The following is a 23,617-nucleotide window of genomic DNA, read 5'->3' on the forward strand; positions in this document are numbered from 1 at the left end:
TGCTTTTGTGCAAGCAATTATATTTAATTGAGACAAAGTATATTTTAAGTCTCAAATGTCTATACTTGCAAACTAAACACAAACCAAACTCATCATCATCGAGCCAGTTTTGACTCACAGTGACCCTTTAAGACAGAGTGGCACTGCCCCTTTGAGTTCCTGCGACTTTAAATCTTTATAGGAGGAGACAGCCTCATCTCTCTCCTGCATAGAGACTGGTGGGCTTGAACTGCTGACCTTGTGATGAGCAGTTTATTGCTAGCCCACTATGCTTCTGTGGCTCCTTTGCACACTCTAGATTTGCTTTCTTTTTTTCATTCCAAACGATGTTTTCCATATTGTTAACGGTATTTTCCATATTGTTTCCTATTTAGAAAACTCAGGGAACAACACCCTCTGGCTTAAACCCTCATAGAGTCTTGGACTAAGGACTTTTTAATCTCTGAAACTGACTCAAAGAGTCTCCAACATTGTCTCCTGGGAGACAATTTGTGATTTTTCAAAAAATGAGGGGAAGTGTGGAGTGGAGATCCAAAGCCCATCTATCTGTAGGCAACTGGACCTCCCCTTACAGAAGGCTTGTGAGGAGGAGATGAGTCAGTCAGGGTGCAGTATAGCACCGATGAAATATACAACTTTTATCTAGTTCTTTAATGCTTCCACTCTCATGATCTCAGTTCCACCTTACAAATCCAGCTAGACCAGCGCATGTACACTGGTACAGATTGGATCTGGAAACACAGGGAATCCAGGACAAATAAACGCCTCAGGATCAATAATGATAGTAGCAATACCAGGAGGGTAAGGTGAAGATGAGGGAGAAAGGGGAAACCGATCACAAGTATCTACATATCACCACCCCCCCGGGGGGGACAGACAACAGAAAAGTAGGCGAAGGGAGACATTGGACAGTATAAGACATGAAAAAATAATTTATAAATTATCAAGGGTTCATGAGGGAGAGAGGGAAAAAATGAGGAGCTGATACCAAGAGCACAAGTAGAAAGCAAATGTTTTGAGAATGAGGCCAACAAATGTACAAATGTGCTTGACACAATGGATGTACGTATGGATTGTGTTAAGAGTTGTACAAGCCTTTTTATTGACATACACTTCATGTACAATTCAATGGCTTAACGATACTACAAAGAGTTGTGTAATCTTCACCACCATCAATTTTGAGAGAGTTTAGGTTTTTAAAAAACCAAACACTGCCATATAAACCCACTATTATTATTATTGCTTCTGTTATGCAGAGAATACAAAGTGGCAAAGTTCTGCTTTAAAAAAATTTACTTGTTTAACACTCTATTATTTTTTGTTTCTCTCCATCTCATTATTACTTAATCAGTGGCATAGTAGCTCCTTGTTGGGCTGCTAACCACAAACCCAGCAATTCAAAACCACCCGCTCAAAAAAAACCAACCCACACCCAATGCTCCAGGAGAAAGGTGGGGCTTTCTCCTTCCAAGAGACCGACAGCCTCAGACACTCACGGGGTGGTTCTGTTCTGTTGGCTCACCATGAGTCAGAATTGACTCCATGGCTGTGAGTTTTGATCCAAACCCAGTAACTCAGAGTTCTGATTCTTACTCTTTGGATTGCACTCCTTGATTTTTTTGGCAATCACCCATGTAAAAGGAAAGCCCGGTCCTTGGTCTTCATGCAGACAGAGGTCTTACTTCCTTTCTGGTCTGAGATATATGATAATCTTCCTGAACCTTTCCTTTGAAAATCTCTCCTACCTCTGCTTATAACCTTACTCCCAGAGACAGCAAGGTTCTAGTGAACGCAAAGCAGCCCATTTAATTCCAGTGTCAGTAATAATTCTCTACTACAATGTAGTCGGTAGATTAAATACAGATTTACTGGACCTGCTAGGATTATTAAAAAGTTGTCTATGTAGACTTTTCAGTGATATCAGAAACCTCTATCAAGTTGAAGCCATATGAGTGGGAAGATAACAGAGATCTATAAATCAAAAGATCATTTGGCATGAGAAGAACATTTTTACAAAACTCCCTGAGCAACCAATCTTATACATGTCTCCATTTTCAATTGTCCCAAATCACAGCTGTAATTTAAAAAGAAGCCTGCATAGCTGGGAAATCAGAGAAAGAGGAAACACATGTAATTAAACACAGTGCTTAATATTAATTACATTTATAACAGAACACCTGGTCTTCTTGGGAATACTGATACTTTTGACTGAAGAAAAGAAGCATCATTGGTTGTAAATTATGTTTATTTTGTTAAATGGGAAATTTCAAACATACATAAATGTCAGTAGAAGAGACCAATAAACCCATAAGTACCTGTTATAGGAACTGCCAACTGAGAGCTCAGTAGATGGACCATACTGGCAACTCCACTGGCGAAAGATGAGGCAGTCTGCTTCTGCGAATCTCAAAGTCTTGGAAACCCTCGAGGAAAATTCTACTGGGCCCTGAGGGGCCAGGGGTTCCACGGTAACCAGTTTGTTAATGGGTACCTGTTATAAATCGAATGTCTTCCAAAAATACACATTGAGGTCCTGACCTTAAACCAGAGAAACTAAGTCCATTGTCTCCAATTCTTGCTGCGGGCTAGTCCACGTGTTACAGGGCAGAACTACTCCACAGAGTTTCTGGACGGATCTTTTTCATTGTTAACTTGTTATTGGGAATTGGGTGAAGGTTTACAGAGCAGGTCAGTTGCCCACTCCCAGTTGATGCACATTGTAGTTCATCTGGTTACTCTACATATTGATTGAGCCCATGGCCTGGCGTGTGACTTCATCTCCTTACTTTGGGTCTGTTCTTAGGAGAGGCAAGCTCCTGGAAAAGGACGTCATGCTTGGAGAAAGAGAGGAAGACCCTGGACGAGATGGATGGACACGGGGGCCACAATAACGGGCTGGAACTTAATAGCCATTGTGAAGATGGAGAAGAATTGGGGAGCATTTGCTGTCTTGTGCACAGGGCTGCTATGAGTTGGATCTGAGGCGGCAACACTTAACAAGAACCCTGGAACGATGGAGCCTAATTAACAACCCGCACCGAGGGGGAAAGAGAAAGAGAGTAAGTGCCTTATTTTAGGAAGCTAGCTAATGGAGCACCGAACAGAGCAATGCTGTTTAGTGGATGCTCAAAGTATTTCAGTGACCCAGCAACACATGTGAATTTTTCAAACTATTAATCACATATAACCTGTGGGCTATAGTCCTCAAAATGCTGGGCAGGCCACACAAAATAATGAGGATACAAAATGCAGTGAGTACACGAGAATAATTCTACAGTTCATTATCTTGACATCTTTCCAGATGACTGCCTCTTACTAATCTTAAACAATGACCAAGAAAGCTGGAATAGGTCATGCCAACCTTAATTAAGATTCAAATAGTAAGTCACCCTCCAAACTCGTTTGAACCTTTGGGAAACAAATCAAGTCTAAGATGAAATAACTAAAGCATAAATGGCAAGTACATAAATGACCTCAACAACACTGACTATATTAAAACAAAGCCAGTGAAAATGAACGTGGCTGAATCGTGCTCACACCTTGCACTCTCACTGATGCCCATCGATCCCTGTTAGGGAACATCACTTATCCCATGTTGGCCTGGTTTCCTATTTTTTCTTTCTAACGCTTCCGTGCTTTCTTCATGGGGGAAATGCTGCCCTTTTGATCTCAAATGGTTGATTCTTTTAGGCGTTCAGATCTCACTAATGTCCTTGTTTTCCTAAACGACCCATGGTTTGGTTGAAAAGATGAAACTGCCATTTTTATGGAAGTCAGTGAGGCTTTTATTCTGCAGCACTCTGGGTGGGTTGGAACCAACAACCATTAGGGTAGCAGATGATGGAAAACGATTTGTAATTACACCAAAAAACAACCCCCCCCCCACACCAATCTCTTGCCAGCTAATGGAATCTTTTCTTACTCACAGGGACTCTAGAGAACGTGTCTGTAGGGAGTGGCTACCTATAGAGCTGTGAGATGGTGCTGCAAGGTCAGCCATCTACATGGTCAGTGATCCACAAGGTCATAGCTCTGAAGGGTCAGGAGTTTGAAACCACCATCTCCCCCACCCTGGAGAAAAACCAAGACTTTCTACCCTTTACAGTGTTAAGTCTTGGAGACTCACAAGGGGTAATTCTAGTGTGTTCTATAGGGTCAGTATGAGTAGGCTTCAACTGGAGGGCAGGAAGTTTGATTTTTATAGCATTTCCAGAGGCTAAATTCTTAATGGAAGAAGACTGCCACAAAATGGAGCATTTAACACTGGCCCACCAGATCTCCTTTGAAATAGGGCCCTGGGAAATAGGTTTTATGTTAATTAGGCTATACTGTGAGTAAATTCAACTTCAAATGGATCTTATTTCAGAAGAGATTAGCCACTACCACAATAGTACCTTCTGCTTTAGAATACCCTTTAAACCAGTTGCCATAAACTTGCCGCTGATTACCCCATAGGGTTTCACAATGGCTGATTTTTTTTTTTGGAAGTACACCACAGCAGCCATGGAGTTCACCACTCCCACTGCTGTGAAGAGCAAATATCGAGGATGGCCCTAATCACCTGTCTACAGTACTCTCAATGTTAACCAAGGGCAAAACATTTGTTCATTTAGAGTTGGAGAGAACAAAAGGTGAAGGGATGCTTGTGCAGAGAGGATTGTATGCATATGTTTGGAGGCCACACGGTCTCTTTACATTCAGGCAGGCAGTTGTGTGGTCAACTGTGAAGCAAGAGACTGCAGGCGAGTGGATGGTCATCAGATGGTGTCAGGAGCAATCTCAAGTTTTGTGCCAATTCACAGATCCATCTCTGAACCTTACTGAGCTTTTCTCCGGTCCCATCTGCCAGGTTCTGGAGACTGCAGCGTTCCCTCCCTCCTCCCGGAGGATGCCTTAGGTAGTTATTTATCTTATAGCAGTGTACAATTTTGGCATTTTGTTTTGATTTGCCTTTTGGGGGCAAAGTCCCTCATTTCATGCCATGCCTCTCAATTCCTAGAGACAAGGAAGCCGCACCGCGTAGAGTGCCCTCTAAACACAACATTTTCTGTTGCATGTGAACTTTTGATACAAAGCAGAATTTGCAACTGCCCACCCAGCACAGGCACTTCCAGACCCCTTTCTCAGAGTGATGTGATCGGTCACTATGTGTTGGGTTTGTGGTTACATTTGCATGTTATTAAAAACCAGAAGAGGCGATCATGTTTTCGGAATACAATGGTGGTGTTTTTGTTTTTAGCACGTCCACGGTCGTGAGAAGTTATTTAAAGTACGAGAACTAGTAGGGGCCAAAGGTTTGGGGAACTTCGCAATCGTACCGGGGTGTGTGTGTGTGTGTGTCATACGCCTTGGCTGGTTTCTGCTACGGGGACGTGAAGATCGACATCCAAATCGGCCTTCAACCCTTTTTACAAAAGCAGGGAAGGTCCGCCCTCGGTGACAAGTCGTAGCGCCGCAGGGCTTACAGTCAGATCTGGGTCCTCGCACGGAGAGATGACTCCGCACTTGACATTCTACCCCGAAACCGTGCGCACCACAGGCCGGGAGGACCCACGTGATCGGTCCACCCCCGCGGCTATTCCTCCCGAGGCAGTCGCCCCCTCCCCGCCCCGTAGGTCTTGCAGCGCGGGACGGCGCGAAAACTCCGGGCGAGGCGGAAGCAGCAGGCTCCGGACGCCGAGGTGGCCGGCACTCGCGCCGCCCCACATCGCTCGGCTCGAGCGCGCTGCCGCGGACTTCCGTCCGAGTGCCAACCACGTGATCACGCGATACTTGGGGAAGCGGCGGCCCGACTACACTACTCCAGCCCCCGGGCTCCGCCCGCCCAGCGCCCTCCACGGCCCGTGACGACGGCCTCAGCCCCCGGCGCGCGTGCGCACGCGGCTCTCGCGGTGTCTCGCGCTCGGCCCCGCCCACCGCTGCCCCCGCCTTTTCCGCCCCTCCCTCCCTCCCCTACGCCCTGTCTCTCGGCGGAGCGGCGGCGGAGGCTCGCGCAGCTCGTTGGCTCGCTATATAAAGGGGAGAAGCAGGCGGACCGGACGGCTGGAGCTGCAGCCGGTGGCGGCAGCGGTGGCCGGTGGTTTCCCTCCTTCGCGCGGGGTGGGGAGTGGGCAACGCCCCCTGGACCCTCGCAGGGTCGTTGCCTTTTTTTTTTTTTTTTTCCCGAAAGGCGATTCTCGAGGTTTTTAGCGCCGGGAGGAGTTGCCCCCCTCCTCCTGCCCCTCTCACCGCTCCCCTCTACTCCGTCAGGATCCAATTTTAAGATTTTTTTTTCGCCCCCCCCCCAATCGTCCGGTGACTTGGTTCACCCTCCGGGTGTGTGGAGTTTTTTTGTTTTTCTTCTTTGGTTTTGTTTTTAATCTTCTTTTCCTGGGGTTCTCCCCCCTTCTTGTTTGTGTTGTGTGTGGAAATGGCGAACTCGGCAAACACAAACACCGTGGTAAGGACGTGGTTCGGTGGCCGGCGGGGGCTTCGTTCCGGCGGCAGCAACGGCCGGTCCGGGCGGGGGCGGGGACGGGGACGGCGGCGACACCGGCCTCGACGCGCCGCCGCGGCCCCCGCTTCCCGCCTCGGGCGGCCCGGGCCGGGCGCGGGGGGGCGCCGAGGGCTCGCGCGGCGGCGGCGGCGGGCGGGGACGGGGGCTCGGGCGGGCCGGGCTCGGAGGCGGTTGGCCGGGGCGAGCGCGCGGCCCGGTCCCGGCCCCCGGCGGGAGGAGGGGAGCCGCCGCGGCCCCCCTTGGCGAAGGGGCTCCCCGAGCAGCCGCCGCACCAAAACCGCGCCTGGGGAATGGGGCGCGACCCCGCGACGTGCCGCGATCCACTTTAATGCAGTGGGAGGCCGCTGGCCCCTCGGGGGGCCCGCGGCGGCTGCCTGGCCGGGCGGTTTTCGGACCCTTCGCTGGGGCCATTTTACGTTAGCGCCCAAAGGACGAAGGTTGCAAAGTACTTTTAGCTCGTTTCCCTCCGAAACGGGAAAATGGCGAAGGGGAAGCAAAACCCCCATCGCCTCTGCGACCAGCAAACGCACCGAAACCGATCCTGAGTGCCGACCGTGCCCCCGGCTTTCGCCCTAAAGTGTGCCGACTGTGGGGCCCCGCGTGCCCCCTTTTTGGTCCCTTGCGATCACGTAGGTTTGCAAAAAGCAGTCACATCCATAACCTTGCCAGCCCCCCATCGCAATGTGAGCACTGGCCCACCCGACGCCTTCTTTTTATTGTGACCCTCACACACGTCTCTGCCCGGTCCCGAAAGCCGCAGCGCAGCCCGCGGCCGCCCGACACCGTACCGTTGGCGACTCAGGTCGATCCATCATGGCTGCGGCCGCCTAGCCTGCTTTTCAGCCCCTGAGCCTTGTGGTCCTCCTCCCTTTGGCTGCCCTGTTTATATAGAGCCATTGCCGCTCTCTAATATAGACTCTGCCAGGATGGGAAGGTGCTTTTCAGGCCTACGTCACCGCCTCTCCATTTAAACACCAGATCCGGCTTTAAATAGTGAGAGCGGCTGCGAGCGGGGCTGGGAGGTGCGTGCTCCCGAGGCGAGTGGCTGGCGCGTGCCGAGCTTCGTGTGTGCCCCCCACCCCCGCCGCCACCCCCACCCACCCCCAGCCCCTGAGGCCGCCCCTGAACGGCTAACCGAGGGGGGGGGGGGCTGCCTCCCGAACCCCACATGCCCGTTTGGATACAGCCGCTCGAGTGGGCTTTCTTTGTCTGCCAGGGGGAGATGTGCCGGATTTCGGTCGGCCTATTCTATACCTGTAGACACAAGTAATATTGCTCGCTTTCTTTTAAAGAGAATTTTCATTCGGATGGTTGTATTCCAAGTGGGTGCATTAATGTTTGGCTGAGAATATAAGAGTGCTGCTTTTTGCATGAAGTGCCAGCGACCGAGGACTTGATTTGGGTAGGGGTATTTGGTGGATCGAGTAGTCTTTCACGAAGCATTAGAAATACACCCCCCAATATTTTCATTGTGTTTGGTTTTTTTATTGTTTGTATATTTGGCCGGTAGACAAAGGAAAACAGCAAGGGTTTCAAAGGAATTGGGGATTTGCCCGATTATTCCCCAGGCTCGGTTTTTGATGAGTGGCTAACACTTTGCTGTAGGATTTTAACGCTCACCGTACATTTATCTGTATTATAATTTCTAAAATACGCCTTCCATAATTGGCAAAAAAAAATGACAACATAATTTGCATTCGTGAAAACGTGCTATGCATTTTAGTGTATATGAAATTTTTTTCAACAGTCTCGTTTTTCTTTCAAAGCCTAAACTATACAGATCTGTGATTGAAGATGTTATTAATGATGTGAGAGACATATTTCTGGATGATGGAGTAGATGAACAAGTTTTGATGGAATTAAAAACTGTGAGTTTGTCCCTTTTGTCATACAGTTTTCAAAATATTTTCTTGATCTAAATGTTCATCCACAATTCTTCAATAACATGAATGTTTGCTTTTGTTTCGGGAGACAATGCAAGTTTAGTGAAAGGGGGATTTGGTTTCTAACGCTTGGATTTCAAATTCCACCCAACTCTACCAAATACTCTTCTTCTGACTTTGGGAAAGCTTTTCCATGCTTTACTTTTCTCTAGGGTAATAATTAGCTTATCCCAGAGGCTTGTTTTGAGGATTAAATGCCATAACCATATAAAATGCTTGGCATAATATTTGGCAATAAATGAGCGATTATTAGTGATTAACACTATACATTTTATTGTTGAATTACTAGACATACTATTAGCAGCTTGAAAATTAAAAAAATACTTTTATTGTTACCTATATATATAAACTGTTGCCATGTATGGGGATTGAGTAAATTGCACTATAGAAGAATTTTGGGTTCTGAGTCAGATGCTTCATGTGACCAAATGTTAGATTTTTCTCATTTTATTTTTGGGGAGCTGACATCTGTCTATTGGATTTCCTTGGATCTAAGGCACAATAAATACATATTATCGTATTTGTGATTTTCTGATACAATGACTCTTGAAGTGAAGTTGACTGTGGCCCAGTTGCTTAGAACACTGGCTCTCAAATGTAGTCCTTGTACTCCTGGAAATTCCCTTGAGTCCCTTTCAGGAGGTCAGCCAAATGCCAAGTCTGAATAACCAAAATCTGTTCATCATTTTTTCCATTAAAATTGTGTTTTTGGAGAAAATAATTAAAATGGCTAAACGGGGGAAAAATTAAAATGGCTAGCTAAACTCATGACTCATCTGTATGCATTAAATGCTGTATTCTTTTAAGCCATTTCTTACTAAAAGAAAAAAGTTAAGTAAGGATCCTGCGAACAAAATTTGTGGTTTGCTGCTTTGTAAATACTCACAGATTAATGAATGCTAAAGGATCTTTGTTATGGTCTTCATTATCCACACAGCCACGATATGGAGTGTATTTGTAACTTGTTATTAAGTAAACAAATCTCACCAATTATTGTAGTGATAAAACATGTTCTTAGAATGTTTAGACAAAAAAAAGAATGTTTAGACATCGGTGAGCAACGTTTCTAGTGTTTTCAGTACAAATCTGCCCTTGTGAAAGAAGGAGCAATAAATAGATTTCAGCATTGAAAGTCTAAATATTCCAGTGAGAGAATGTCGCCTGTGATACAGAGTTGCAGGGGCAGAAGTAACTTAAACTCTACCCCAGGGGTATGAGTAACAAAAGAATAAGCTAATTTTGATATGTAATGCAGAGTGAACATTTTGCAATTCTCTGATGCTTTAATGATTGTCCTTGTATTCTGTAGCTTTGTGATCTTGATAGGAAGTACATTTTTAGGTGTAGGAAATTAGGCCCAAAGAATTTAAGTAGTTTAACTCAGACGGTTCACTATTTGTACTTGCTTTTCATAATGAAAATATAGGAGATTGGTTTTTCCTTCTTGCCCTAGTACAGTGGGTTGCCACCCCTTTGGGGGTCGAATGACCCTTTCACAGGGGTCGCCCATTCATAACAGTAGCAAAATTACAGTTAATAAGTAGCAATGAAAATAATTTTATGGTTGGTTGGGGGGTCACCACAACATGAGGATCACGGCCTTAGGAAGGTGGAGAAACCACCCTAGTAGAATCAAGGTATTGGTCTCTAAAGAGACCAAATAGCTCCACTTGTGCTTTTTTCCATTGAGCTGTTTAATATAGATATATATACAGACATATACATATACACACATACATAAATATTTTACCAAGCATGCAGTTGTTTTTAGTTAGTGGATAATTTTAAAGACAAAACCTTTGAACCCTCCCTCAACTTTGAATTCCCAGTGTTTACCACAATGCCTGCCTGACACATGTGGTTGATACTCAGTAAATACTTAGCAGGACTGTTAAAACAAAATGTTTCCAGACTCTTTTTGTTTTTATTTATTTATGTATGTATATATGTAAGTGTGTTTCCAGACTCTTAACTGAGCAAAGTACTTAATATTTTTGGATTTTTAAAATGGGACGTAATTTATCCTGGCCAATAATTAGAGTTAAAAATAAGACTGTTAGACTAAATGAGTCTGTTAATCTATTTCTCAAAAGTACATTTCTTCAGGCCTTAATTGAAATCTCCACAATGTGCTGCCCTAATTTTAACATTTGGGCAGCTAGCACTGTGATAGAACTTCCTGTGATGATTGGAGTGATCTATGACTGTGCTGTTTAGTGTGGCTGCCACTAGGCTATTGAATAAGCACTTGAAATATGACTGGTAGAACTAAGGACCTGAATTTAAATTTTCACTTCCACTAAATTATCATATTATATTGCACCATAAAGGTTTAGACATTCTTACTAATAAAAACAGACATTAATTTTGCATTTTATAGTTGATAAAGGGCTATTATTTGTTCTCCCTCCCCTTCATTCTTTTTTTTTTAAAGAAAAACATTTACAAGCTTTTATCAAAAGGTGAGGTTGTGAAGAATAAAAGGTGAATTAAGAGTATATGATGAAGGAATCAATGTAATTTGAGGGTTAAATATAGCTAATGTATGAAAGGAAAAAATAAATTTCAGGCTATAAGTTATTCTTGGACCTGCAGTCTGTTTTAATGTGTGAACTATGGAACCTAGAAACCTCCAAACAAACAACAAGCCCACTGCCAGTGAGTTGATTCTAACTCATATTAACCCTATAAAACAGTAGAACTTCCCCTGCGGGTTTCTAAAACTAAATCTTTACAGGCGTAGAAAATCTCATTTTTCCTTCTGCAGAATGGTGTTTGAACTGCTGAGCTTGCGGTTACCAGCCCAATTCATAACCCACTACACCACCGGGGTTCTTCTAGGGCAGTGGTTCTCACCCTTCCTCATGCTGGGACCCTTTCATACAGTTCCTCGTGTGGTGCTGACCCCCAACCATCAAATCATTTTCAGTGTTACTTCATAACTGTCATTTGCTACTGTTATGAATCGGGCGACCCCTATGAAAGGGTCGTTCGGGGCGGGCCCCCTAAGGGGTTGCAACCCACAGATTGGAGAATCGCTGCTCTATGAGACTTAGAAAATACATAATAAAAGTCCTGTTTTCCAAGAAACATGTATATTTGACGGTGAAGTGTGTTTTTGTATTGATGTGTGAGAGTGAGAATGAGGGGACTGATAGTTTAGGAATTCTTTTCCAAGTGAATGATAAAAATCATCCTGATTTCTGTACTGTCAGAGATACTTAAGTTGAATATAACTAACAAACAGTATGGTAATAAAACCGACAAGATGAGAGGATTGTCCTCAACTGGAGGCAAACCTGACATTTAGTCAGCCTGTCTCTACACCAGTTTTTTTTTCCCCTCGTAGCACTATTGACATGTGGACCAGGTAATTCTTGTTGATGGGGATGTCACAGGAGGATGTTAGCAGCATCCCTGTCCTCTCCTTTCATTAGGTATGAGGGGCATCCTGCACTGTGACAAGCCAGAGTGTTGTGGACATTGCCATTTGTCTCAAAAACTGCCCTTGGTTGAGAACCATAGAAACTAGTTAAATATAAATACTTGGACCTTAGAGTCTTCTCTGGAGGTATTTGGTAACTTTTAGTATGAAAGATAATCCACCTGATAGTTTATATTGTTGTAAGAGAATGTTGTGACACAGTTGATGATTGGGAGCATCTTAACATAGAGGGTTTGATTGGTACATGGTTGAGACAGGATGAAACACATCTTGGAAAAATAACTCATTCTGTTGTAGAGTTCCTTTCCAACTTCCAGTTAATAGAGATTGTGTTACATCTTCATTTCTTCTTTCCTCTCTTCATCATGTGAGCTCCTAGCTGCCATCAAGTTGTTTCTCTGGGTGACTTTGTGTTATGAACAGAGTAGAAGTATTAAGATATGATTTTCTTGGCTGCAGTTTTTTATTTTTTATTGTTTGTTTGCTTTTTTATTACTTTTTACAACATCCATATATGTACTTTTATCATAAGCTGAGTGAAGGTTTACAGAGCCAAGACCATTAGTTTTACCTTCAACAATTTATATACATTGTTTCATCATACTCATTGCAATCTCCTCAGTATACCGCTTTGTGTTTCCTGTTTCTATTGTTCCTTTTTCTTAACCCTTTGCTTGTTTTTTTTTAATCATTTTATTGGGGGCTTGTTTTTAATCATTTTATTGGGGGCTCGTACAACTCATTACAATCCATATATCCATCCATTGTGTCAAACACATTAGTACATTTGTTACCATCATCATTCTCAAAACATTTTCTTTCTGCTTGAGCCCTTGGTATCAGCTCCTCATTAACCCCCTCCTTCACAAACCGGTGGGTTTCTGAGCCTGTAGCTGTTTATGGGAGTAGAAAGCCCAGTCTTTCTCCTGTGGAGCTGCTGGTGGTTTCAAACTGCCGACCATGCAGATTGTAACTCAGTGAGTCACCACTATTCCACCAGGGCTCCTTCAGCCAGTTGTAAGGGATAGGAAATACAATGGAGCATTTCTGCTATTCTTTTTTGGCATCTCAGACTGCCTTGTCATGGATGGGTTTCTGTCTGAAGTTCATTTTTTTAGAACTGCCTTAAGTGAAAATCTCTTGATGGACTCTCTCAGTTCAAGTTTATCTGAGTTTACTGAACATGTCTTAATTTATGCTCATGCCTCAAAGTTTTCCTGGGTACCCAGTTTGGGGCTCAACAGTTATTTTATCGAATACTTATAAGACATTCTGCCATTTCTGGCTTCCTTTGATAAAGGCCCCTGAGAATTATGATTTATTAGATCTTTTCTTTGGTGTTCTGCAATTTCACTATGATATATCTAGGCATAATTAAATTACTGTGTTTTCATCTTGCTTTGGGAGTATATTTGTGCTTTTTAAATGAGTATGCCTGCATTTTACTGGTTCTAAACAATTTTTAGCTATTACCTCTTTATATATTGCCTTTGTTTCCTTCTTCCTGTTCTTTCCTTACAGAAATCGCCATTTAAACATAAACTAGGTGCTCATTTTATCCTCTTAGTTTTTCCCAATTTTTAGTCCCTCAGTTGCAGTCTTGTACATTCTTTGGTTGTGTCGTTCTATCCCTTTACCCAGCCCCTATTCTTTTTGAATTACATATACTTTATTTTTTTTAATGTTTTATTAGGGGCTCATACAACTCTTATCACAATCCGTACATACAGCAATTGTGTAAAGCACATCTGTACAATCATTGCCCTCATCATTTTCAAAGCATTTGCTCTCCACCTAAGCCCCTGGCATCAGGTCCTCCTTTTTTCCCCCTCCCTCCCTGCTCCCCCTTCCTCATGAGCCCTTGATAATTTATACATTATTATTTTCTCATATGCTCCATTTGGTTAAATTTTAAGATCTTTTAAATCATCCCTGATAATTACTCATTGTTTGCTTATCTCTCTAATGTCATCCTTTTTCTGGGCTAGAAATTCTGAAAGACTCAGCTGCTTTCACAATACCTTTATCTCCTGGTTAAAAGATACTAGTAATTGCACTTCTATGATGAAATCAAGAGGCCTGGTGGTATAGCAGGTCAAGCAGTGAGCTGCTTGAACCCACTTTCATTGAATATACACCGGCTCATACTCACCATAAATAGGACAGAGTAGAATTGCTCTAAAATTTTATGGGAACTGGCAGCTGCATCTTTCTTCCGCACAATGACCGATAGGTTTGAACGACATTAGCTTAGTTTAGCTCAATGCTAAGCCCACCAGGGCTCTCTACTGATGGTATAGTCTGTCTCTGAGAGTTGCAGTAGTTGAAAAACGAGGGATAGGAGGAGGCTATAAAATCATAGTGTTGGCTTGCTGGTCTTAGAATCGGAAGGCATAATTACTTGATCTTCATCTCTGACAATGCAGAGGGTTTTTTTCTGTTTAGATCCAGGAAGTGCTTCCGTTCTGGCATTGTACTGCCCTTCTTGGCTTTGATGGAGGAGTCATGAACTCTGCTTCTGTGCTGCCCACAGGCTGGTTATGCAGGTCACTGCTAATGGGTACCCCTTTCCCCCCAACATTGTTTCTAGGGAGCTGTCAATGTCAGAATTAGTGTTAGGACCTATCTTTAACTTGGGAATAATCACCAGGATAAATCCAAAGCTGGCTTCCATGACATACTTCAATTCTTAAACTCTTTTAGTCAATTCTGATACCAGTTGTTCTTCGCACAGCACACTCTCCTCTGCCGTCCTTGATAATTCCTTGCAACCACTGCACAAATTCACAGACTTTACTTAGCATTAGGTGCATTAGGTTTATTAAGGAAGTAACGAGTGCACCCTCAGGATCGGGATCTACAGGCTATAATTCAGAATCAGGAAGCATGGAAGCAGTCTCCCTTCTTCTCCATAAGGCAGTTCACTCAACCCCTTTAGGACAGGGTCCTCTGCCTCTGGGCCCCTTCTGGACCTCTCTTTGTCTGAAGAGAGCCCCCTTAACCTGTGGTATAGCTCTTTTATGAAGGTCTTTGCTCACACTCTTCCTCACTTCTCCTCCTCTTGCTCTTCTCTCTCTTCTCACCTCCTTCCTGCTTTTTGACTAAAACGCCTTGGATTGGCTGCATGTATGAGGAGGCTTTAGAAAGTTCCTGGAAAGATTGTATTACTATCTTCTCATTAAATTTTTTCATGAAGTTAAAAAAAATTCCTCTCTTGCACTGTGCACAATTGCTTGTCAATTTCAAGTTAAGGCCACTTCTAGCACATGCTGATCAACCCATTCTTATTAATCTTCAGGCATGTCATTTGTCTAGTAAGCTGTAAATAAAAATTCACTTCCATTTAGCCCATGTTGACTTATGGTGACCCTGTAGGACAGGGTAGAACTGCCTCTGTGAGTTTCCAAGACTGTTAACTCTTTATGGGAGTAGAAAGCCCTTTCTTTCTCCTGTGGAGCTGCTTGTGATTTTGAACTGCTGATTTTGTGGGTAGTAGCCCAACTGGTAACCACTATGCCACCATGGTTCCTTTAGTTGGCTATGGTCACTTGCTTTTGCATAGTCTCTAGTTATTTCATTTGCATACCTTGATTGACCAACCCCTGCAGGATATACCATTCACAGGGCAAGCCACAGCCCAGGGCCAGACAAAAAGTCAAGTTGTTGACAACTTGTCTAGGAAATGTCACTCAGCCAGAACAAAAGTAGCATATCCTTAGGGTTAGAAAACTCAAGGAAAGGTACCTCCTCTCACATCTTAGGGGTAAAAAACTTTTCTTAAGCTGTTCCCCCACCTCCCCCAAAAAACCAAGACAAAAGCCACAAATAGAAACTCTCATTTAATCACCCAAAGCCCAAACTCACTCACAGAGCCCATCTATAGGATGGATTAGAACTGTCTCCCCCCCTCCCCCCCATTCCAAGATTAGACAGGAGCAGAAACTCTGGTGAGTTTAAATGCCTGGCTTTGTGGTTAGCAGCTCACTGCTTGACCCGCTATACCACCAGGCCTCTTGATTTCATCATAGAAGTGCAATTACTAGTATCTTTTAACCAGGAGATAAAGGTTTTGTGAAAGCAGCTGAGTCTTTCAGAATTTCTAGCCCAGCATAGTCGGGAAGCCGCACAGTGAGATAATCTAATGACATATCTCAGTGTGTACACTCAGGGAATGCATTTTGACACGTCAGTAAGTTGTAGTGACATGGATTTAGGCTTCTTGTCTTTCCCTATCTCATATGCAAGAGCTTCAAAAAGTTTGTGAAAAAATTCCATTATCTTTTTTTAATTCCATATTTCCATGAAGACAAGTTCTTCAATTGGTGATGAAAGTACTTGAACTGATTCTAAGGCCATGAACTGATTCATACCCTTAAAGAAACAGTACAGTTTAGAGATTAGGAGTTTGAACTAGGACTGGGAGTCAGATGAAACAAGCAAGACCCCCTACCCTCCCCCAAACGAAAAACTGCTCATTACCATTGAGTCAGTCTGAGTCATTAGCAACCTGACAGGGCAAAACAGAACTGCCCTTGTGGGTTTCCTAGACTGTAAGTAACTCCCCCTCATCTTTCTCCTGCTGAGTGGCTGGTGGTTTCTAACTGCTGGCCTTGTGGTTAGCAGGCCAGTGCATAGCCCACTGTGCCACCGGGGCTCCTCAGCGAGACCCTAGGGTACAAAATTTAAAGTGATATTCATGCTCAGGGTCATGGCCATGGCTGGGACATTGGAGTCAAGACTGCTCGAGTTGTATCGCAGTTTTTTCACCACTAATGGTAATTGTGGATAAATTACCTAGCTTCTCCATGCCTGAGTTTTCTGTTCTGTAAAATATGGTAATAACATTTTTTGGCTTATGATATGAAAATATGATTCTTTTTGTTTGCATGAAAATAAGTCCACATCTAAAGTTCTTAGAAAGTAGCACTGTAAGAGCTCAATAAATGTTAGCTATAATTATTCGAACATGATATAAAATACATCTGAATCATTTTTGAATAGATGATAAAATTTTGCCATATGTAATTTCAGGGACCTGGGTTGCCTTACTAGATTAAATAACTACTGTGTTTAGGAGAGGGGCAGTGCTATAAAAATCAGGAGGAGAAAGAGCTCTTCAAGTAAAATAGAAAACATTCTTGGTTATTTTCAAAAGTATTACTGTGATTACTGTCACTAAAAAACACATTGCTTAATATAAACTGACAAAGCAGAGTACTTTTGGTAAATAAAATTTTAATTGTATTAAAAGTGAAATTGAAGAGAGATATACTAAACATTCAACAATAAGTTTTCTAGTATTTGATTAGCTTGCTTATATCATAATATTTTTATATTCCTCTCAGTACCTAGACTAGCATCATGGCACATGGTAAGTATTATTATCAGTGGCCTATCACTCCCGTACCCCGCCTTATCCCAGAGCTGTTGGAAATGCGTGGGACCATATTTGTTTGTCATCTATTGAGCAGTAGTCAGGAATGTTCTCTTTCCTCTAAGCTATATTTCTTGTAGGACTGTCCTGTGCAGTAAATATTTCCTCTGCCCCCAAATTGCCAGCATCCTTATAGAGAAACACTATTCTGAAATAATAGGGGTTTTGTTTTTTGTATGCCCCCCCCTTCTTTTTTTAAATGAATGTTAAATGCCTGCTAAGCTTTTAGTTACTTTTGTTTGTTTTGCTTTTATTCATTTTGTTGTCTCTTGAGTAAGACTGTCTTAAAGGAGTTCATACTTTGGTACAGCAGTTCTAACAACTCCTTCACAGAGGTTGCCCAATTCATAACAGTAGCAAAGTGACAGTTTCTAAGTAGCAATGAAAATAGTTTCATGGTTGGGGGGGTCGCTACAACATGAGGAACTGCTGTATTAAAGGGTCATGGCATTAAGAAAGTTGAGAACCACTGCTTTAGTAGGGAAGGTATACTTCTAACAATAACAAAAAGGTATACTCTAACAATAACAATAAAAAGCAAATTTACTATGATAAATACAAAAATAGAAATGGCTCTGAAGTGCAGAGGCAGTCCAGTAGAGGGGTTTGACAGTATACTAATTTGGAAATTGTGACATACACTGCAGGCGTGACAACATGTATGCTACATTCAAGGAACTACAAGTAGTTTGTTACAGCTAGAAAATAGGGTAGAACTTAGCAGTGATGAATGAAAAGGTAACATACTAAGAAGCTTTGTCTTTGTAACGTGAGAATTATCTGTAAGGCTGGTTACAGGCTAGAGAGTCTGCTTTGGTGTAGGAGTTGTATGGAGATCCGGAATCTTTTTATTTACTTATTTATTATTAATTGGGAGTTATATGTATCATTCCATAGTTCAATATGTCAAGCGGAATTGTAAATATGCATTCTAGGTAGATATATATGGCCATACTATGCTATCGGCTCAGTTTTCTAAGTAAATGACATCGTATTAGTAGATTTTTAAAATAAAATTCAGAACACAAGACTAGCTCATTGCCATGGAGATAATTCTGACTTGAAGCCACCCTACAGAGCAGAGAAGAACTGCCCCTGTGGGTTTCTGAGGCTGTACAGCTTCTTCAGAGCAGAGAGCCTTATCTTTTTCTCCCACAAAGCAGCTGCTGGTCTGTGGTTAGCGATCCAATGTACACTAGACCACCCACCACCAAGCCCCTCCTTAGAGTCAACCTTGTGCACGTGCTTGGAGCCGGAGCTTTTCCTGATGTGTCAGAACTCAAATGAGAAGAAACCATGATAAACATCCATCAATAATTGGAACATGGAATGTCTGAAGTAAGAATCTAGGAAGATAGGAAGCTGTCAAAAAGTGAAGTGGAATACCTAAAGATTGGTATCTGTGGTGTTCATGGGCTGGAATGGACTGATATTAGCCATTTTGAAAAGGACTATCTCATGGCTTACTGTCCGAAGAACAACAAATGTTATATTCACAGTCAAAAAGAAAAATTTAAAAAATTTAATCATTTTATTGGGGCTGTTACAGCTCTGATAACAATCTATATATCAGTTGTGTATCAGGCACATTTTAACATAAATGTTGCCATCATCATTTCCAAAACATTTTCTTTTTACTTGCGCCTTTGGTATCAGCTCCTCTTTTTCCCGTTCCTCCCCCACCCTCGTGAACCTTTGATAATGTATAAATAAATTATTTTCATATTTTACATTGTCCTCTGTCTCCCTTCACTCACGCTTCTGTTGTTTGTCCTTCTGGGGGTGGGGGTGGTTGTACGTCAATCATTGCAATTGATTCTCCCCGCACCTTCCCCCTACCCTCATGGTATGACTACTCTTAATATTGGTCCTGAGGGGTTTATCTGTCTTGGATTCTGTGTGGGGTGAGCTCTGATCCGTAGCAGTGTGTGTGCTCTGGTCTAACCAGATTTGTAAGATAGAAATGTGATCATGATAGTGGAGGGAAGGAAGCATTTAAAGAGCTAGAGGAATATTGTATTTCATTGGAGCTATGCTGTACCCTGGCTGGCTCGTGTCTTTCTTGTGACCCTTCTGTGAGGGGATGTCCAGTTTTCTACAGGTGGGCTTTGGGTCTCCATTCTGACCCACCTCATTCAGATGGAAATGTTGGTTTGGGTCTTCTGATGCCTGGTAACATGATCCTGTTGACACCTTGTGATCACAGGGGTTGGTGGGCTTTGTTGCTTCTGTGTTAGATGGCTGCTTGTTTAAACATTTAAGACTCCAGATGCTATATCTTGTAATAGCCAGGCACCAACCGCTTTCTTCACTACATTAGCTTATGCATCCATTTTGTCTTTAGCAATCACGTCAGGAAGGTGAGCATCACAGATTGCCAGGTTATTAGAACTAAGTGTTCTTGTGTTGAGGGAGGACTTGAGTTAGAAGCCCAGTGTCTTGTCTGCTACCTTAATACTTAACCTATAATTAAATGGACACAGACCCTATATACCTATCGCTATAAATACATTTCCACATGTACATGCCTATGCTTATTCCTCTATAAATGTCTTTTGTCTCCTAGTTCTTATCTGTTTCCTTTTCCTGTCCTCCTGTCCCACTATCATGTTCAACCTTCATTCCACTCTCTACTTGTTCTTGGCTGCGTGGCACTTGATCAAACTCCACCAGAAAAAGAAAATTTCCAGATATATTCTGAAGTATAATGTTGTCAGTGATAGGATAATACACATATACCTACAAGGAAAATAATAATCACTGCTATTGAGATGATTCCAACCTACAGGTCCAAGGGCACTGCCTCTTTCAGTGTGTGAGACCTTCCATCTTTCCAGGGGCAGGCGCCTCCTCTCTCTTTCTCCCAGGGAGCAGCGTGTGGGTTCAAACTTCTCAGTACACAACCTATGAGGCCATTAAAGTGTCTGATGCTTACAAGGAAGATCATTTAAATATAATTATTATATAAAATTACCAACCACCAAGACATGGGAGAATTATCCCGGTGTTTGCGGTATGAAATTGATCAATCAAGATACACTGAAAGCTTTGGAGCAAAAGTACCAGGAATTGAAATGTTAAAAAGCTGATGGTAGTGTTCACTCATCTATGCCAAGAAATATGGACAAGTACCTTGCCATCCAATTGGAAGACACGTTATTTGTGCCTATTCCAAAGAAACGTGACCTATAAGATTATGGAAGTTATTGAACAATGTTATTAGTAGCAGGTGCAATTAAACTGTTGCTGCAGATTATCCAGTAATGGCTGTAGCACTACATTGCTGAGGAGCTGCCAGAGGTGCAGGCTGTATTCAGACAAGGATGTGGCACTTAATATCATATCCGATGTGAGATAGGTCTTGGCTTGAAGCAGAGATGTTTCCTCGTATTTTATTATCCTAAAGCATTCAACTGAGTGGATCTTAACAAATTATGGAGAGCCTTGAGAAAAATGGGAATTCCAGACCACTTCATTGTGCTCATGTGGAACCTGATACCTGGATCAGGAGGTTGGTTTTGCAAACAGAACATGAGGATACTTGGATGTATTTAAAATCAGGAAATATGTGCATCAGGGTGTATCCTTTCAACATACTTGGTAAATCTGTATGCTGAGCAAATCTTCAGAGATGCTGGATTATATGAAGAAGAATGTGGTATTGGGATTGGAAGAAGGCTTGTTAACACCTACATTATGCAGATGACACAACCTTCCATGCTTGCTGAAAGTAAGGAAGACTTGAAGCACTTGCTGTTGGAGATCAAAAATTGCAGCCTTCCATATGGATTACAACTTGGTGTAAAGAAAACAAAAATGCTCACAATTGGACCAATAGGTAACATGATAATGGAGAAATGATTGAAGTTGTCTATGGTTTTGTCTTGTTTGTCATGGAAGGAACCAGCAGGAAGACAATCAAAGGACACAGTGCACTAGGTAAATCTGCTGCATAAGACCTATCAGAGCAATGAGAAGTAACGATGTTACTTTGAAGATTAAGGTGCACCTGATTCAAACTATAGGATTTTTAATTACCTCATAAGCCTGTGCAAGTTAGACATTGAATGAGAAATACTGAAGAAGAATCTATTCATTTGAACGATAGTACTGGTGAAGAAAATTGAAAGTAGTGAACTGACAAAAACACAAGCAAATCGGTTGGGGAAGAATAGCCAGAGTGCTCCTTAACAGCAAGGATGGTGAGACTTGGTCTCAGGTACTTTGGGCATGTTCTCAGGAAAGTCCAGTCCCTGGAGAAGGACATCATGCTTCATACAGTAATGGGGTTGGAAAAAGAGGAAGACCCTCTGTGAGAAGGATTGACACAATGGCAACAATGGGCTCCCAGAGAAGGACCATTTTAAGGATGGTACAGGGCCAGGCAGTGTTTCTCCTTCCATTGTACATACGGTCACTATAAGTAGACCATTAGTAAGGCTTTAGAAATGGCTTACTAGTATTACAGCTCTTTCAGAATTTGTCTAGCAGGTTTTCTGGTTTTCCCGGAAAACCCCCACACACCAGTAAAACAGCTATTTAACAAAAACAAAAAAAAGAAAGAAAAAAAAGAAATGGCTTACTAAATAGACACTTTAACGAAGCTGTCAAAAATATGGTGACATTGTTATCAGTATGTTGATACAAATCTAAAATTTTTAGAATGGCTATAGGCCCCAAGAAGTTAGAAAAATTCCTTTGCAATATGGCAAAGAACTGCTTAAAAATCTGGTAGGCACCTCCATTGATAGAAGCAGTATTCCAAAAAGCAGACCCTGGCGGAGAATGCAGAGTATATGTGGGAGAGCACGTGCACACTGCGCACACAGCCCTTCTTGATACTCCTTGTATACACACTGACTGTTGCATTTGCACTTTCAAGCAACACTGACTTTCTTGGACAATTTTCATAAAAGGTTAAGGATCTAGATTTAACCCTAAACCCAGTAGAGAGGAATTAAGGAAGATAACATAGCTGTGAATATTTTCTTATCCTGTTTACCTGTTTTCTTTCGCTGATCCTTTTCTCTGTCATACAACATATTCTGTGTTGCCATGAGGAAATGGCGATGATTAAGTAGTAAAGGAAGATGGTCAATCCCTGGCCGAATGGCAGGAGGGAAATACTAAGTGTTGGAAGGGTGGGAAAATCCTCCAAGACGGTGCTGCTTCCTTTTAGGTGGGTTGCACACATGAAGAATTAGGCTTCTCTAATGGAAGGACTGGATAACAGTGGTTCTCAACCTTCTTCCTGCCGTGACCCTCTAGTACAGTTTCCTCATGTTGTGACCATCCCTTCAACATTCATCAGTGTTCTAATTGAGAAAAGGGGAATTTGTGTTTTGTATATGTTATTTAAGGAGGGTGGATAACTGCTAACCAAAATATCAGTAGTTCAAGCACAGTAGCCACTCTGGGAAACAAAAGATTGGCAATTTGCTTTCACAGTGATTTACAACCTCTGAAACTATGGGGCATTCAAATCCGGCCTGAGAATTGATTTGATGGCAGTGTATTTGGGTTTATATGCTATTTAAAAGGAAAGATTCCCCCCCCCCCCCCAATAGCATGTCATTTAAAAAAGAACAACTTAGTTGAAACTGCCTCCCTAAATCATGCCTTCTAATTAAGAATTACTGTCCAAATTAGGTAATATAAAAAAAGCACATAAAAATTTTCTTTGCAAGATATGAGGATTGATACTTCAAAAATTCATTTTCATTCTTCAATAAAAATGAGATGAGATTGATTTTTGTGGCTGCACTAGTTTTTAAAATGAAAGGATTACATAAACACAAAGACTTTTAAGAATGTTTTATGTCAATATGTCTGAAGTCATCTCCACCTTTCACTTATAAATATTTAATGTTCTGTCCCTTAGTTGTGGGAGAATAAGCTAATGCAATCTAGGGCTGTAGATGGATTTCACTCAGAAGAACAGCAGCTTTTATTGCAAGTACAGCAGCAGCACCAGCCTCAGCAGCAGCAGCACCATCACCACCACCACCATCAGCAAGCCCAACCACAGCAGACGGTACCTCAGCAAACACAGACCCAGCAGGTCCTCATTCCTGCATCGCAACAAGGTGAGACTGGGTTTGTTTTTTCTCCTAGAACTTGGAAATGAAATTTTCTCTTTTGAAAGAAGAGAAATACTCTGGGTTTCTTGGATCTTATTTTAAGAGATATTTTGAGACCTATGGAGCCCGGGTGGTGTGATGGTTATGAGTTGTACTGCAATCTGCAAGGTCAGGAGGTTGAAACCAGGAGTCACTCCACGGGAGAAAGACAGGGCTTTC

At 42.5% G+C, this 23,617-nt stretch overlaps 1 protein-coding gene and 1 non-coding gene across 2 annotated transcripts in view; both read left to right on the top strand.

The window, feature by feature from the left end:
* The first annotated feature begins 5,971 nt into the window (after nucleotides 1-5,971).
* The window catches only part of GTF2A1 (general transcription factor IIA subunit 1), a 43,099-nt gene continuing 25,453 nt past the window's right edge, over nucleotides 5,972-23,617 (top strand). The window contains exons 1-3 of the mRNA XM_075530546.1: nucleotides 5,972-6,439; nucleotides 8,263-8,364; nucleotides 23,200-23,404. Of these exons, the coding sequence (XP_075386661.1) occupies nucleotides 6,410-6,439; nucleotides 8,263-8,364; nucleotides 23,200-23,404 (337 nt within the window). The 5' untranslated portion in view covers nucleotides 5,972-6,409. The remainder of the gene's footprint in view (nucleotides 6,440-8,262; nucleotides 8,365-23,199; nucleotides 23,405-23,617) is intronic.
* LOC142427047 (U7 small nuclear RNA) lies at nucleotides 21,776-21,836 on the top strand. The gene has a single exon (XR_012779883.1). It is a non-coding gene; the product is annotated as a U7 small nuclear RNA (small nuclear RNA).

The sequence above is a fragment of the Tenrec ecaudatus genome, chromosome 14, assembly GCF_050624435.1.
Source record: "Tenrec ecaudatus isolate mTenEca1 chromosome 14, mTenEca1.hap1, whole genome shotgun sequence".
In the NCBI taxonomy this organism is placed as follows: domain Eukaryota; kingdom Metazoa; phylum Chordata; class Mammalia; order Afrosoricida; family Tenrecidae; genus Tenrec; species Tenrec ecaudatus.